Source organism: Acartia tonsa, chromosome 13, assembly GCF_053477335.1.
Source record: "Acartia tonsa isolate MP-2025a chromosome 13, ASM5347733v1, whole genome shotgun sequence".
NCBI lineage: Eukaryota > Metazoa > Arthropoda > Copepoda > Calanoida > Acartiidae > Acartia > Acartia tonsa.
This window is the reverse complement of record NC_137272.1, coordinates 45102516-45121068: the sequence shown is the minus strand read 5'-3', so window position 1 is coordinate 45121068 and position 18553 is coordinate 45102516. Positions and strand designations below refer to the sequence as shown.

Genomic DNA, 18553 nt, shown 5'->3' with positions numbered 1-18553 from the left:
CAAGGTACAATGTTAATATAAAACAATTTTATAAAAATGTAAGTATTTCCTTAAACAGCATTATGTATTTAAGAAGTTTTGCCACAAAATTACTCACAATATTGTTTCGACTTCAATGCATTAATATTCTAATTATTCAGTCCTGACATTCTTTAGGTTTTAATGTTCAATTGTCCTTTCGTTTTAGAGCTTCGCTTTTATGGATGATGTCACCCTTGTTTTATGAAATAATTGCATAAAAATATGGAACTTAATTATGATTATTTATGAAAAGTGTTATTGAAATTAACTGGATTCGGAGCTATACGTATTTGTTTTTTTATAGACAGGTTTCCACGGATAGTAAAATGAAAAGGTATAAGATAAATTCTAGTTTCATACGCTTAAAGGGGCTGAAAGGCCCGGCCGAACAAAACTGGTATTAATTTTATCATCTATATTTTACTATATTGAAATGATACGATACATGAATTTTCAGTATGGCCAAGAACCGGTTATGATCCTGGTGAAATTACTTACCAAAACACAGGCAACTAGAAACATAACTCTTGAAGGACACAGGATCATATTTTCTTTAAAAACCTGTACAAATAAAAAAGCTTTGAAATATAAAATCTTGTATGTTAAATTGTACTAGGGAGAAAAGTTTTTACTTTGTTTGTTTGTTACTTTAGGTCAGGTTAGGTTATATTTGGCACCGCAGGGTTAAACCACAGAGAGAAAAAAAAACCTACTTCCTTGACTTTTATTTAAATTTATTACAAAAATAAGGGGAGGATGATTTCAGTGCTCAAAAGGTTATGTGAGGCTTATTTGACTCCCATGTATTAGTATAATTATCATAATTATAAATTAGTATTTATAATTGAGAAATTAGTTTTGAGCACTGATATGTTTTTGCTGCTTTTATTTTAAGTTTTTCTCAACCCAGTACCCATTAAAACTAACCTAGCCTGACCTTAATAATTCAACAAATTAAAAATTATCCCAACCCTCTAATTTTAAAAATATTTAGTAAATAAGAGAGGTGGGGTGTGGGATATAAGTGCTTAACAGCTGGCTTAACAGGGTACTTTGTGTTAAAGCTCCAAATATGGTTACATAATTGTTTTTATTATGTACGTATTTCATCCATTCATAGTTTTATTTAAAAAGAGCACAGCTACTCTTAAATTTTATTTTCCATACAAATCAACACACATTAGATTAAAACACCAGAGGGGGAAGGGGTTAAATAACTGTATCTCCCATCGCAGTGTCCTTGTGCCAACTCACAATTGAGTCATTGAAAATCAACCAACGGTGTCGATTATATTAACACAGCCAAGTAGCAGAAAATAATTTAGAAGCAGACGAAAAGGGTGATTGAAAAAGGAAGGGAGGTAGTTATCTGTATATACATTTATACTATAGATCTGTTTAAAACACGAAAATTTTTTTTTTTAATTATGATAGTTATTTATCGCATCGTATTACAGACACAGCTTTTTGCTGATATTAAAAAAATTAAGATTAAAACCAGTTTTGTTAGCCCAAAGGGCGAAATTATTTAAACGTTGTTAATTAGATAACAGTAAAGAATAACATGAGCCTTCTGAAATAATTGTCCTAGTTGATTAAAACTTTATAAAGAAAGATTAATATTACTTACCTATACAATATAATAACATACACCTATTGAAATAATTGTCCTAGTTGATTAAAACTTTATAAAGAAAGATCAATATTACTTACATATAAAATATAATAACATACTCCTATTGTAATAATTGTTCTAGTTGATTAAAACTTTATAAAAAAAGATCAATATTACGTACCTATACAATATAATAACATACTCCTATTGAAATAATTGTCCTAGTTGATTAAAACTTTATAAAGAAAGATCAATATTACTTACATATACAATATAATAACATACACCTATTGAAGTATTCGCCCTAGTTGATTAAAACTTAATAAAGAAAGATCAATATTACTTACATATACAATATAATAACATACACCTATTGAAGTATTCGTCCTAGTTGATTAAAACTTTATAAAAAAAGATCAATATTACTTACATATAAAATACAATAACATACTCCTATTGAAATAATTGTCCTAGTAGATTAAAACTTTATAAAAGAAAGATCAATATTACTTACCTCAGCACCGAGAAAACAGCGTTCTCTGGAATAAAATTTTAATAAAAAAAGTTCGCAAAAATTTATATGGGAAATCAATATTAAAATATTTGAATGATAAAGACTTAGAGATAGACTGATAGATAGACTGATGGATAGACTGATGGATAGACTGATGGATAGACTGATGGATAGACTGACGGATAGACTGATGGATAGACTGACGGATAAACTGACAGATAGGCTGATGGATAGACTGATTGATAGTTTAGTGGATAGACTGACAGATAGATTGATGGATAGACTGATGGATAGACTGAGGGATAGACTGAGGGATAGACTGAGGGATAGACTGATGGATAGAATGAGGGATAGACTGACAGTTAGATTGACGGATAGACTGATGGATAGACTGACAGATAGACTGATGGATAGATTGATGGATAGACAAATAAATAGACTGATGGATAGACTGACAGATAGACTAATGTATAGATTGAATGATAGACAGATGGATAGACTGATGGATAGACTGATGGATAGACTGATTGTTAGACTGATTGATAGACTGATGGATAGACTGATGGATAGAATATCGGATAGACTGATGGATAGACTAAAGGAAAGACTGATGTATATACTAATGATACTGATATATAGACTGATGGATTGATGGATAGACTGATGTATAGACTAACAGATAGACAGATGGATAGAATGATTGATAGACTGATGGATAGACTGATGGATAGACTGATGGATAGACTGATGGATAGACTGATGGATAGACTGATGGATAGACTGATGGATAGACTGATGGATAGACTGACGGATAGACTGATGGATAGACTGACGGATAAACTGACAGATAGGCTGACGGATAGACTGATTAATAGACTGATAGATAGACTAATGGATAGACTGACGGATAGACTGTCAGATAGACTGTCAGATAGACTAACAGATAGACTGATGGACCAATAGAATGGAGAATGGACAGACAGACAAAGTGAATAATGTTAAAACTCAGTCACCTTGCAGCAATTATAAGATATATGATACTGTAGAGCACCAAAACACACTCACTTCCCATCCTAGAATTTAAAAATAGTTTAATACCTATATTTGCGACAACTTTTACTTCACAGAAACTGTCAATTGTTTATGAATTACAAAAAATCCTCCCACCCCCCCTTCTCAGGTGGGTTCTATGGTTGATCTATTACATATTAGGGACACTGGGAGGTATTATAAGAAAGATTGTGCTCTACAGCACCAAAACACATTCACTTCTCATCCAAGAAGTTTTGTAATCATCATTTTTAAAAAGCAGGGATCTAAAGGGTTAAAACAATGACCAATATAAAATAATGTACATCCCTAATCATGATCAAAATTACACCTTCTGTAGATTACGCTTATAGATTGAAACATTTGGACACTCAACTTAATGATCTAAGCAATTACATTGAATAAAAGTCTCCAAAGTTGTTAAGAAAACGGTATTAGCTTTAGGGACTAGTGTAATAAACAGCCCAATGTCCCTTCCCTCCCTGATTAAAAAGTATCAAGATGTCTGTCTGTTTGTAGCACTAAATCTTGTTTAAAAGGCCTCAAGAGGCGTTGCCACTAGTCCTTATAAAAGTAACTGGATCTGTGTGTGTCTTTCTGTAACAAACTGCTAATCCTATATGTTTTTCCTTTACAGTGAAGCTACTTATAGAACAAGTAAAGATTTATAACTATTTTGTGGGAAGGTACCACAACCCTTCAAAGAGAAGTGTAAAGATGTTGTCATCCTTGTTATTATAATTTCTTTAGCTTATATATGAATGATGTCATCATTACAATTAATTATGAAATTATGATTACTTAATCATTCCAGTAAAACCCCTTTATCTGTTTCATCTTTCTGACTTGCAATGCAAGTTCTATAAAACTTAGTTTACATTAATCTGAATGTTTATATGTAAGGCATGTTTTATTTTGTTTATATCTCTACAGTGAAACTAAAACTTTAAGCCACAAAAAATTACTTTACATAAGAAGAATCCCACCCAACTCAAATTTTATCTTTTAGGGTGTACTAGGGTGAAAGTGTTTTGGGTGTATTTTACTGTCTCCTGTCACACCTCCCTTTCCTGAAGGATCATAACCTATTAGAGTAAAACACTAGAGAGGGAAATGGATAAATAACTGTTTCTCCTCATTGCACTGTCCTTGTGCCAATTTTCAATTGGGTCATTGAAAATCAACCAATGGTGTGGTGTGTATTAACACAGCCAAGTTGCAAGAAATAATTTAATAGCAGACCAATAAGGTCATATAAAAAGAAAGGGACTAGTTATCTGTAAATACATCTATATTATAGATCTTTTCATAACTCAGTGTAGTATATATCTTACTTACCTAATCTGTTTTTCCAGAGTTTCATAGGTTTGCAGATAACAAAAGTCTCTGTCTTCATATGGTATCTTGCATTTCTCAACTAAAAAAATTTGTTTATTAGTTATAGATATAGGGTATTGTTATATCAGCCAGCTGGGAGCATGGAAAAGGGAATGATATTCTGACAAACAATTCTAAAGAAAATTTCCCCACAACCCCCTTCCCCTTTTCCTCTTCAGTTATATGAAAAAACAAGATATACCCCCAGCTAACTTCCAAAGGTTTCGTGATTTTTTGTAGAATTGATTGATGGAGAAAAATTTCAGCAAGAAATGATGTTAAGAGTTTAAAAGTTGTTTTTTTCTAAAAACTAATACAAACAATCAACCAATTAAGTTTACAGAGTTAAAAGTTTAAAAATTTTAATTCTTACTCATACTTTTTTGTTACATAATATTGAATATATTAATTTATAATAATAAGAAAAAATATGATTAGTTGCGTACTACATTTTGGGAGTAGTCTGGGTTTAAGAAATTTCTGCATTTTAGGGCGTGTTTGTTAGTAATATATGACAGTATAAGATTTTAACCATCTTAAAATTAACCATGCCGGGGTTAAGGACATTCCATTTGTTTACATGTGTTAGTAATAATGACATTTTAACAAATTTAAGCTTTGTAACACCATAAATTGAGTTAATTTAGGGTTGCCTGATTAATAAGCTTTTTTTTACAACAAAATTGGCTTTTTAGCTCTTTATGGTCAGGGAGTGGGCGTTAAAATGACTTTGACTTACTTACAGTCAGAAATTTATCAAAAATAGGGGACATACAAATTTTTATTAGCCCTCTAGCTCTCCTCTAATAGGAGTTGAGATAATAGGAGGTGGCATTTAATGACATACCAACCCCCCCCCCCCCCTTACTAACTGAGTAAGGTCCAGAAAGGGGCCTGACTGTTAAGGGTAAACAATTAATATCATAAAACAAAATATTTAAATTCACAGCAATGGTGCCAAAAACAGTTAACATTGTTAAAAACTATTTGTGTCCATAAACCTAGGCTAGTGTAAAACAATACTAAATGTGAATTATATTTTAAAATTCTAAAATCACATTACGAAATTCTTTTTATCCTTTAGGATAAATCAGTCAGGTTGTTTTTGTCTGTACATTCAGAGCTTTATTATAATTGACATTTGAGTTCTTTATTTTAAGGTCCTGGGTCTTTTTTTGTGATTTTTAAAGTTCATAAGTAGTGCATAATCAAAAATTGTACATAGCCTATAAGATTTAAGATAGGGAAATTAGACTGTAAATTTTAGGGGTTTTCAATGTTTATTAACATGTTCTCCAATTTGTTGGCTTAAAATCTTTTGTTAATTTTAATATATTGCTTATTACTTTTCAACTATTAGATTATTAGGCATAATGGATAGCTCTTATAGTTTATAAATTATTTTTAGAACATAAAGAAATGAGAGTTTTATTAACCAAAATAGCATTAACCCTGTTCCTTTTGGTCACACTGCACCTTTATACTGGAGCAGAGGGCAAAGGTGGAGGGAGGGGTGGAGGAGGAGGAAGGGGTGGAGGAGGAGGAAGGGGTGGAGGTGGTGGCAGGGGTGGTGGAGGTTCAAGAGGATCAGGAGGTGGAAAATCAAAGTAAGTTTAGTCCAATAAGGATAAATATGTTAATAAGTAGCAAAGTAATAATTTCAATATTTTAAAATATTACTTTGCCAAGACCAGTAGATATATTACTTGAAAAGTAGTGACAGAGTTTAGCAAGAAATAAAAGTAGATAGATAGACGGACATTGTTCTGCTTTTTAATTATAGATTTCAAGTTTCACAGCTAGCTACTTTGATTAATTTCAGAGGTGGAAAGCTGGTAAAGGGTGCAGTCATTGGTGCTGGGGTGTATGCTGGATATAAGGTAACTATTTAGTTATTTTAGTAACCTCAAGGGATGGAACAATAATAAACAAACCATTCAGTTAGAAATCTTTCTCAACCCAATTAAAAAGGAATAATAATAGTTATTTCTTGCATCGTATTATAAACAAAAGCAGATATAGAATGTAAAATTATAAGATTAAAACCAGTTTTTTTAGCCCATGCCGTGTATGATTGTACATTTTTATATTTGTAGAGGGCTGGATATAATACGATGCTAGACATATTTTTTTCATATAGATAAGAACCGGTTCTTATCCACAATATTCAAATGAATACGAGAAACAAAATTACTACTTCAGTAGATTAAGATCATTTGTTAAAAACTTTTACCACTGAATTTGAGAATTTTGGTTACTTGCATAATTAACAGTTTAATAACCTCTTCCTTTCTGCGTTATTTACACACACTGTATAATTTGCATACAATAAAAGTTTAATATATCTGTTATAAACAATTGATGTAATCTTCACTTATAATCTGATTTTGCTGTTTTAGTTAGCAAAGCTGTCAGGCAAGTTCATTGATGCAGGTCTTGATTACAGGTACAGAGTTATCAACTATATATTTCAAATTTGTTTTAACTCTTCAATAAATACATTTAAACAAATTACTTCAATATTAATATTTTGAAGTATTTTATACCATTTAGTTTTCAAATAAAAAATAGAAAAATACAGAAGTTGGTAACCCCGTTAAAACAGGTTTGATGATTGGAACAGCTGGCGAGAAGCTGATGGTATGCTCTGCAGAAGTAATACTGACTGTCAATGGATTGATAGGAGTATGTATGTAAGTACATATATAAAAAGTCTAATTAGAAAATGCAAAATTAAAAAGAATATCAATAAAGCCCCAGCTGTTCAGCAGTAAGCAAGACCCTAAGAATTATCCATACACAGACACGGACAGACATTGTTCTACTTTAAACTAGATGCTATATTTTAGTGTCAAGATTATGAGCTAGACTTCAGCATGTCACGTGCTTGGTTTGGTGGAGACTTGGCAGCAATTGTTGGTGAATGTGCCTGTCCTGAGGGAATGTTCTTCGATGACAATGAATTGCAGGCAAGAAATTTTAAAAGTTTCTCTGAAAGTGCTCATTTGAGTACAAAAATAACCTCCCTCTACAAAATATTGAAATTTACAGGGCTCTTTGGGTAAGTTAGTAGAATGCACATCTTTACTATGCAATATAGATATGGAAAAGAAAAATAACTTATGTGATAAAAATAATAAACTTTTATTTTTAAAGTGCCAAGTCCAACAAGCAAATGCTACTGGAATTTGGTTCTACTTGGGAGTAGGAGACCTGATTGGCCTAATTGTATTTGGTATATTCATCATATACTTACTCATCATCTTCTGCTGCTGCTGCTTCAAGAGAATTAAAGAAAAGATTGTAGATCTGAAACGCCCCAGGGAGGGAGAGGGTTTTGAACTGAGATGAAGTATGTCACATATAAAAGTAAAGGTAATTACAAACAAACAACTGACCCTAGTCAACTTTTTTTCTAAAATAAATATTTTAAAGAAACAATACACTTGATCTAGTACTTTCTCTTAAATTGCCCACAGAGTAGAGAAACTCCCTACCAATTTCATTTAAATAAATATTGCATAAAGGGAGGTTAGTTTTTTTTCTGTATACTGTATTATGTATTATTATCATGCCTAATACCCGATATTGAAACTATCCAGCCACATATCCCTTTATTATTAAGCAAGAATTATACATATATACATAAGGTTTTGAAATTTATTCACAAATAAATTTATTCTTGATTAAAGACTAATAATATCCATTTGTATATTTTTAACAATGTTGTTTTTGGATGTCATCATCTCTGTTTATATTTGAACTACCAAAATTGTGTAAAATTAACATATCTCAATATTGGAATTAAAACAATTACTAATAAACATATTTATTTTTGTACAAATGATTATAAAAAACAGATTATGAAATATATCCTTTATACTTTTAAAATTGTTTTTAAGTAGCAAAGCTCAAGCTCAATATCCTTATACTAAAGTAACAGGATGTCTGTTTGTCTGTGTGTTTGTGTGTCTGTATGTTTGTACCAAAGGATCTCACTATTTATTTAAATATAAGAAAAACATTTAAATGCCACTAGAGGCCTCTAGGGGCATATGTCTGTTTGTCTGTGTGTTTGTACCGAAGGATCTCACTAACTGCTGAACCAATCTGGTTCTCCTTAACAGGGTAGCTTCTCATAGGTCCCAGGAAGGTTTATAACTATTTTAGGGGAGGGTACCACTATCCTCCGAAGAGAAATAACAATATAATCAAAAAAATTGAAATATTCCTGCCGCATAGTATCACTAGCGTAGTGGTGCTGCGCAGGGACATGAATTTAACAACCGATCGTAACATAGACAAATTTTTTCTCAAATTAGATATTTGAAATAAAATAAAAACATTTAAATGCCACTAGAGGCGTAGCCGCTAGTAACAATTATATTAACAATGACTGTCCATCTGTCAGTCTCATAATCTTCAGGAAAACAAATCTTAGACATCTGTATATCATAAAAGATATATGTAAATTATACCCCCAAAGTGCCTAGCGTATACATACTCCCCCTCCCCCCCACATTAATAACATGAAGAGTCAATGAAACAGAAAACTAACCCTCTCCCAAACCCCCCCCCCCCCCCGAAAAAATAAAATTGTCATTGTCAAAAATTTACAGTTCCTGTAAGGTATAAGTTGTCTCAAATATAGGTATTACATAAAAACTATGCAGATTAAAACACGTAAGCAACAATAGGGGGGGGGGGGGGGGAGAGACTTCACAACACTTCTTGGGGTGAAACCACTAGTGTTTAAAAATTAGATGGGGGATGGAGGGGATATTGGGCAATTTTATTATACATAAGTCCTCAAAGTTTTATCAGTTTTCTAATTAGTTGGCTTAACAACTGTGGGTACTTTTCTTGAATTTTTATTTGTTGGTTCATTAAGTTGAGTGCAACATCAGGGGTAATTTTGTGGATCATCAATTGTGATGTACATAATTTTTTTGCAATTGGTATATCCTTTTCGATCCCTGATATTAATTATATACTTTAAGATTGCCATTGAATTATAGACTTTTGATACTTTTTTTACTTAGTTTGTTTATATTAGGATGGAAGACATAATTTTTTTTCTATAGCTTTTTCTATATCTATCAATGTTTTTCTCTCTTGATTACTCCCCCCCTCTCTAGATAGAGAGTCTCACTCTTTCTTTCTCTCTCTTTATCTATGGCCGTTTTAATGATCATCTTGCTTTATTGGTATTTCAAGTATATTGAAATGAATGGAAATTTTCTCTAATGTTTTGCAATGAACGTGATTATTTGTAACTTATAATTTTTATATTTTTACCTTGTTTTTATCTAAAATTCACCTTTTTATCAATTTTAATCTTATTATATTTTCAGATTTTTAAATTTTATTTAAAAGTTTTTCAACAGAGAGGCGGCGGCGGGTTTCGGCCCAAAGAACTGAAACGATGGTACCGAATCCAAATAAGTAAGTAGTTTTTATTAATTATAATAATGTATTAAAACGTAGAAAGAAAAGAAAATTTTTATTTTAATTGAGGATTTTTATTTTCTCATATTTTGAAATCTGTTTTTGAAGTTTTAAATTCGTAATTAATATTTGCACATAAAATTTTATGTTTATGTAATCTGACTGTTTATAGTCAGAATTTATTTTTAAATATTAATGGTTAATATGAAATTTTACTCTTTATAGTAGAATTCATTATTAGTTTTATTTTTATTTTAAACTATTTAGTGTATGACTTGTTTTATTTTAAGGTTGGTCCAAACTGCTGATAAATTTGGTTCTTATTATCCAACAATTACACCTGAACTGTTGAAACAAGGCATAAATTCTATTTTATCTGTTTGTGCTGTAAGTGATGGAAAGTCCTTGTCTGGAGAGTTTAGAGTTGCTCTGGGTTCAAAGACACCTCTAAGAATACCGTTAGATCTTGAACTTGTTTTAGGGTGTAACCCAATACCTGAGGTTCAGTTTTTTTATCCGGTGCAAGCTAATAATCTATTGTTCATGAACAACAGATGGCACACAGAATGGTATTCGTTTCAAGACCTGCTGGCTGCTGGACTTCTTGCTTGTGATAAAGCAAAAACATCCAAAGAATCTTACGCAAAGTTGGTGGATAGGTGTAAATTGAGTCTTATTAAAGAAGAATACCAATGTGCATTTAGAATAGAGGTGGGTTGTCCTTCCGATGGAGATGTGTTGGACTTGAATATAAGATGGCTTCCTTGTTCAGCCCACTATTGCGTAAGATTTCTGTAAGTGGTAGCTTTTTTCTTCTACCTCTATATCTATCTATGGATCTCTCTCTCGACCACTCCCTCTCTCTCTCTGTCTCTCTCTATCTCTCTCTCTCTCTCTGTCTCTCTCTCTCTCTCTCCCTCTCTCTCTCTATGACTCGTTTGTCTCTCTTTTACGTGATTTGCATTAATGGATATATTATTACAAGAATCTTACACCAGGTTTTCATGTGATATAATAAAGTGAAACTCGCAGTGGGCTTAAATAACAATTCGCCCTTCCAACCCCTTTACCAAATACTCTTTCTTCCTACTGAATGAACAATCTCACCAATAAATAAGCTCTATGTTAGCAAGCTAATTTGACGACAAATTTTCCCTCGCTAATATATCCACGTATATCATAAATCCATTGTATTTTGACGTCACAGTGAACATAAACAAGTTTTCTCTTACAGCGCTACAAGCAGACTAAGACATAGTCATTTAAAACAGCCAAAATTAAATATTAGCAAAATTATAAACTTTTTAATTTTTTGTTATATGAAGCAGTAATTTTTTTGTCTATCCATTTAAATTTCACTAAAAACTAAACTGATTAAGTTCTCTATTTAAGAAAAAGGTTTTAGCTTAAGATATTATAAAGTCTTAGGAAGGTTTTAGGCTATTTATTTGCCCACCTACCTCCCTTTAGATGCTAGGGGTATGTATATAATAATATATGTCCAAAGACCTTAAAAACGGCTGGACCAATTTTAGGCTATTTGGATATAGGCTAAGTTAAAATAACACATTTAAATTACAAACTCTAATGTACAAATCTATAATAAAAAGTAGTGAGCTTTTTTTATGAAGCCTAAAATCTTGACAATTGCAAATGAATGTACTATTTAGGGAAACTATATTAATGTTTTGAGGGGAGGTTTTAGACTATTTTTATCTTGTCTAGGGGCGGAGCAACTAGTGAAGTAATATTTTAGAACTTTGAGAGTTTTGTTTTTAAAGTTAAAGTTTGATAATTCAATGATCATAAAAATCTGCTAAATTATTTCTCAATTTTTCGCTGTTTTCAAAGAAACAACCACTGAACATAAAAAATAAATGTTTAGTTTTTTGTGTATAGTCACTTCAGTTTATTATACATACGTTTTCTTCATAATAAAATTACTGTGAAAACTCAATTCTTACTCATAAACTGGATAATTTTACGTAATATTGCGTATAATAGTTTGATAATTGTGAAAAAAGTGACTAGTTGCTTATTATAATTTGATAAAGTTATATATACAATATTATTTGTGAATTCTTTCAAATAAAAATAAGAGTATTTTTTCAACTCGCTTTTATGCCCCTAGAGGCCTCTTTTGATACTGTAGGAGGTGGGGGAAGGTGCAGTTTGTTGACCCCCTCCCCCTTTAAATGAAGGGGCTTTAGAGCTAAGAAAAGATTGAACGTAAATGAGAAACATATCGGTTTAGCAATTTGCGAGATCCGTACACATAGATAGACATACTTTTAAATTTTATCGTATTATATTAAGTTGTTTGTAGCAAAGGATCTCGCTAACCACTGAACAGATATGGTTCTACCTTACATTGAAGCTTTTATAGATCATGAGAAGGTTTCAGGCTATTTATTTTTTTTTTAAATTCTGGGTATGGTTTTAGGCTATTTTTAATCCTTCCACATCCCTTAGAATATAGATCCTTTAAATGCTAGGGGCACAGAAACACGTAATGATTATATTCTATTTTTAATGCTTAATTCTTGAATTTTATGATAATTTATTTAAATTGCCAAAAAACATTCAAAATTACATAAAAATGTTCACAGTAACCTTTTGACTTTTCATGTGGTTAGTTAGGGTTTGGTTTAGTATGCCAGCAGGGATCTTAAGGGATAAGACAATGGACAATAATAAATTAATATACATCTCCAATGTGATAAATAGAATTAACCCCTTCTATGATTAAGATTATTAATTAGAAAGTTTGGACACTTCTAGTATCTATCCAACCAATCAAAATTAAATAAAATACTCAAAGATTTTGATCCAACGAATTAGAAAATTTATAACATAAAGTAGAAAGGATTTCTTTCTTTTGCCGGTAAAATCTGCCTAACTACTGATCTAATTGATTTCTCAAGATGGTTGTCGGCTATTTCTTCTTGAATTTAAGCTAAGGCATGGTTTTAGTAAATTTTTCTGAACAACTTCTCCTCTTCAATTACAGAGCCACTAAATTCTAGGTTCGCAGCCGTTTGTGTTAAGGAAAAAAGCTAACTAACAAGGATGGCAACATCCATAAAAGCAACCTCTAGGATAACAAAACTGGTCTCAATCTTATAAGTTTTCATTTTAATATCCACAAAAATCTGTCTATAATACGATGCCATCTATAAATTTGGACCATGGAAAGAAAACGAAGTAGTGGGTTTCGTCGTATTTTCACAGTTGCATTTGATATGTTATTTTAGGTTAGGTTAGGCAAATGTTAATGATTGCCTTGCAGGTTTAGAGCCCCCTCAGGGGCTAGACATAGGAAAATACGACAAAACCCGCTTCTTCGTTTTCTTTCCATGGTCCATAAATTTTCCTCTTGACCTTACGCATTTGTATTGACTTTTAAAAGATAAGGCATTTAAAAGTTAAAAGAGATAAATGTTTTTTTTTATTGCAATGGATTTATTATTACTTGGATCTTACACCAGATTATCATGTACACTAATAAAGTGAAACGTGAAGCTGGTTCAAATAATGATAACCCATCCACCCCCTTTATCCCACCCCCTCCTATTAGATGAACGAACTGACCAATAAAAGTCCAACTTAGCAATATAAATCGACGACTATTTATCCATCTATAATATATCCATTTGAACTTTCGCGTTTATTTACTTTTAAAAGATAAGGCAGAAAAGGTTTTTATTGATGATATTTTATTATAAGTTAATAGTACGTTGTTCTTTAATGAAGCTTTAAGCTTTTCTACATTACATATAGCTCTTATCGTTTATTAAGGCATGTTAAATTTTTCTATTAGACACATTTAAAAGGATGACAACATCCATAAAAGCGAAGCTCTGAAAGGGTAGGACAAACGAATATTAATACTTGTAGAGTGTGAGAACTGAATAATCAGAATATAATGTATAAAAAGTCAAAACAAAATTAAAAGTACATTTGTTGACAAACTGCTTACTTAAATACAGGATACTGTTTAAGGACATACATTTTTAGGACTTAATTATGGAGATGCTTCGCTTATAGCATTATACTTCGTTGTCCTATGAATCAGTATTCCAATAATCACATCAATCGGATAATTTTATCATATAAAAATTTTTTGTTAAAAAAGTTAAAATCAACATGTATAAAACATGTTACATTCTGGTAACGATTATAGAGTGGCTACACTTTCTACATTGTACCTAACTGTTATAGGAATCATCATGCAAAATTTGAAATCGATAGGATAATTATAACATGTCTAAATTAATAAAAAGAGCTAACCGTTCTGGACGGACAGATGTACGGAGCGACCTTAATTATAGAAAAGTTTCGCTTTTAATAAAAAGAAAAGTACTAACTACGCCTTTTAGTCATTCTGTACTTTATTTCAGAACCTAAAAATGAGAATTTCATTACCCAGCCTAGCATTGACCCTATTCCTATTGGCCACACTACACCTACACACTGGAGAGGCGGGCAGAGGTGGGGGCAGGGGTGGCGGAGGGGGCAGGAGTTCTAGTTCATCCAGGGGATGGGGATCTAGTTCATCCAAGGGATGGGGGGGATCAAGATCAGCGGTCAGCGGAGGAAAATCAAAGTAAGTTTTGTCTAATACCTATATTTGCGACATTTATTACAAAGAAACTTTCAAGTTTTGTTTAATACCTATAATTGCGACAACGTTTATTACAAAAAAAACTTCCATTTTTCATCAATTACAAAAGATCCCCACTCATGGGTGGGTTCAATGATGACATCCACAGTCTATGAAAGAGCTATGAGGGACACTGAATTTCATTTAACAATGAAAACAATGTTGATAAGTAGTGTATCAGTGATAAGCTAGCAACTTTTATATAGTACTTTACAGAAGAAGGTTCTTTTTTTACATGGGATAAGAAAAAAATTGGCTATATTAGGTCTAGGTTTCTACAATTTTAGAATTGTCTAAATTCTTCATGAGTTAAATTAATTTTGGCATCTGCTGCCTTTTTTTATGTCCATCTGTTTGTTTGCGTGTCTGTTTGAATGTCCATCCATCCATGTAAGTTAACAAAAAACTCTAATTTGGCTATAGTAGTTCTATAACCAACCATAGTTCTCACATTTTTCAAATCATTTAACCAAGCCTAATCAATCTTGACACTAAGTTTGTAAACTAAAGGACGGTAATCTTTTTTCAGTTCAAAAAGGCATCAGTTTTCATAAAAACTAATCTTGTGATGTATATTTTATTCATTTTGATTATAGGTTTGGTAAAGGTTTAGGTGGGAAGCTGGCCAAGGGTGCTGTTATAGGTGCTGGGGCTTATGCAGGATATAAGGTAACTATCTATTTATTCCAGGGTTCTTAAGGGATGAGACAATAAAGGATATATTAATGTACAGCTTCATTGATGATAAACAAATTTACACACTAGTTTGAACTAACCAATAAAGCTTTCATGAAATGGATTTATAACCATTTGGATAATCCAGCACAGCAGATTATCTTCTATAATACAAAGTAGAACGATGTCTGTCTGTCTGTCTATTTGTTTGTCTGTTTGTAGCAAAGGATCTTACTAACCGCTGAATTGATCGGGCTCTCCATTACAGGGTAGCTTCTCATAGGTCCCGGGGAGAGGTTTATAACTATTTTCTTGGGGGTGGGACACCCCAACCAATCCCAAAGAAATGAAAAGGCCCCCCCCAAATTTTTTTCTTCTTAAAACTAAATTTAAAATAGTGGGGTCGACTACCCCTCCCCCCCCAAAAAAAAAAAATTCCCCCCCCTTAATTTTTTAAAAATGTTTTCTTTAAAATCTAAAATACGAAAAACTAGTTTGATCAAACCTCTTGGGGCAAAGCCCCTAGAGGCTAGGGGCGAAGCCGCTAGTGTACCATAATGAAGTTAAACTTGTAGCTGGCTAAAATAACATTACACCCCATCCACCTCCTTAGCCACATCCCCTCCCCTCCTTCTGGATGAATGAAATGATCAATTAATTGTGTCCATGTTAGCAACCTAAATTGACAACAATTTATCCCCTGTCATAATATCCACACATATTCTACATTTAATTTGAACTTCCTGAATCATCAAATATATTTATTTTAGTTAGCAAAGCTGTCAGGCAAATTTATTGGCGCGGGTCTTGGTTACAGGTACAGAGTTAACAACTTATTATTTTACTTTTAATTTCTTTAGTAAAATTTCAGTGCGTTCACACATATTGAAAAACACTTTAATAAAATTATGAAATGGTATAAATTATGTTATAGGTATTATTTAATTTTTTAAAGAAAATATTGAAAATTATAAAAGTTGTTAACTCTGTTAAAACAGGTTTAATGACTGGAACAGCTGGAGGGAAGCTGATGGTATGCTCTGCAGAAGGAATACTGACTGTGAATGGATTGATAGGAGTATGTATGTAAGTACAGAACAGATAGGTGGTGATCTTAAGGGGCAAGCCAATATACAATTAATTGATGTATGTCTCAAATGATGAATATTAAAATTACCCCTTCTGCAGATTATTGTATTATTGATTAAAAAGGTTGGACACTGTTTGGAACATACCAATCAAAATAAAAGTTTTGGAGCAATCCAACAAATTACAGGAAAACTTAAGTTGTTCTTTTCAGGAAAGCTTAATGAATATCTTTTGTGCTATGACCATTAACCATTCACACAATTATGATGCCCCTATTATATAAATTAGTAACTTGTTTGTCTGTAGCAAAGGATCTTGCTAACTGCTGAACCAATATGGTTTTCCTTTAGATCGAAGCTTCTTATAGGTCCAGGGAATATTTTTAACTATTTGGGGTGAGTGTATCTCCACTTCCCAAAAAAATTACCCCCCCTCAAAAATATTATTATTGATTTTTCTTTTTAAAAAATGGAATGGTTTGACTAACACTCCCCCCCCCCTTAAGTGCCCCTATAGGCCTCTAGGAGCATAGCAGCTAAGTGTTTAACATAAACAATGACATAATTGTAATTTTTGGAGAGGGGGTGGGGGGAATCAACTTGTATCATAATAAAAGCAGAGCCCAACTGTACCAGTGGTAATCAATAATGTAAGCTTCATCTGGATAGACAGACCAACAGACATTATTCTATTTTCTCGTATTCATTCGAATCCGGTGGATATGAACCGGTTCTCATAAATACGAAAAAACTATGTCTAGCATCGTATTATATCCAGTTTTCTACGAATATAGAAATGTACAATCATAGGATTAAAACCAGTTTTTTTAGCCGGTGCCTCCGGCACCTCGGGGCTAAAAAAAACTAGTTTTAATCTTATAATTGTACATTCTATATCCGCGGAAAGCCGTTTATAATACGATACGAGAAATAACTATTATATCATAGGTTATATTTTAGTGTCAAGATTATGAGCTAGACTTCAGCATGTCACGCGCCTGGTTTGGTGGAGACTGGGCAGCAATAGTCGGGGAGTGTGCTTGTCCTGGGGGAATGTTCTTCAATGACAACGACATGCAGGCAAGAATTTGAAACATTTCTATTAACAATACTGTTTTATACACAGTGGCGTGCCCAGAGTTTGGCTGTTTGGATGTAAAATACTTGAAAATGTCTTTTTGGTTTAAAAGTATAGTATACAGGATAGAATTGTCCTATTGATTTCAAACTTTGCATGATGATTCCTATAACAGTTAGGTACGACTTAGAAAGTGCAGCAACTCTATACTTGTTGCCAGAAAGTCTGTATGTCCATTTAAAATATGTTGATTTTTAACCTTTTTTATCAACATTTTTTATGTGATGTAATTATCCTATTCATCGGATTTTTGGAATACTCTTTTTTATTACAACAAGGTATAATTTATAAAAAAAATGCATGTCTATAATCGAGTTCTATGTAGGTATGTCCTTAAATGGTATCCTGAGCTGGATCTATCATTTTAGTGGTGAGCCAGATCGGGGTGAGCCAACTTTCCACCAAAAAGAGCACTGCATTTTATGAAAAGCCGTGCTGTGATTTGCTGAAATTCGGCTCACCCCGATCTGGCTCACCACTAAAATGATTTAAAGATCCAGCTCTGTACTTTTGCAACAAACCACCTTTCAGTTTTGTTTAGAATTGAATATTCTTCTTATTCACTTCTGACAATCTGACAAATGTCGATGTTCGTTTATCCTACTGATACAAATGTTAAAAATGTAATCTTTTTTCAGTGTCAAGATGCAAGCAACTTGGGCATTGGAGCACTGATTGGTATAATCATAGCTGCCATAGCTGTTATAAGCTGCTGTTGCTGTGCTGCTATATGCTACTGCTTCAAGAGGAAGTAAACAACGAATTAGCTGTGTTTAGTGCCCTAGGAAAATTGGATTAGATGTCACTGTTTTTGGCCTACCTATTATATTGACGTCATTGTAGTGGGAAAGAGAAATGGAAGGGGTAAAGAAACACCCTAGAAAATAGATTGGGTATATGGTATTTCCTGACATAAATAGAATAGGTAGGCCAAAAGCAGTGACATATATCCCCATTTTGCTAG

At 32.5% G+C, this 18553-nt stretch overlaps 2 protein-coding genes and 1 long non-coding RNA gene across 3 annotated transcripts; 2 read left to right on the top strand and 1 right to left on the bottom strand.

Annotated features, from left to right (window-relative positions):
* Positions 1 to 517: 517 nt before the first annotated feature.
* On the bottom strand, positions 518 to 4619 carry LOC145303694 (uncharacterized). The gene is made up of 4 exons (XR_013873789.1): positions 4539 to 4619; positions 3164 to 3223; positions 2151 to 2175; positions 518 to 582 (listed from the first exon to the last, which is right to left on the bottom strand). It is a non-coding gene; the product is annotated as an uncharacterized LOC145303694 (long non-coding RNA).
* Positions 4620 to 5966: 1347 nt separating this feature from the next.
* LOC145335140 (uncharacterized) lies at positions 5967 to 8300 on the top strand. Its single transcript, XM_080180873.1, has 6 exons — positions 5967 to 6184; positions 6400 to 6457; positions 6977 to 7023; positions 7183 to 7270; positions 7427 to 7546; positions 7734 to 8300. Exons 1-6 carry the CDS (start codon positions 5997 to 5999, stop codon positions 7926 to 7928), a joined length of 696 nt encoding a protein of 231 aa, XP_080036999.1. The 5' UTR covers positions 5967 to 5996; the 3' UTR covers positions 7929 to 8300.
* Positions 8301 to 14407: 6107 nt separating this feature from the next.
* On the top strand, positions 14408 to 18349 carry LOC145335139 (uncharacterized). The gene is made up of 6 exons (XM_080180872.1): positions 14408 to 14631; positions 15285 to 15357; positions 16134 to 16180; positions 16362 to 16449; positions 17412 to 17531; positions 18228 to 18349. The coding sequence occupies exons 1-6, from the start codon at positions 14435 to 14437 to the stop codon at positions 18342 to 18344; spliced, it is 642 nt and encodes a 213-aa protein (XP_080036998.1). The 5' UTR covers positions 14408 to 14434; the 3' UTR covers positions 18345 to 18349.
* The last annotated feature ends 204 nt before the right edge of the window (positions 18350 to 18553 follow it).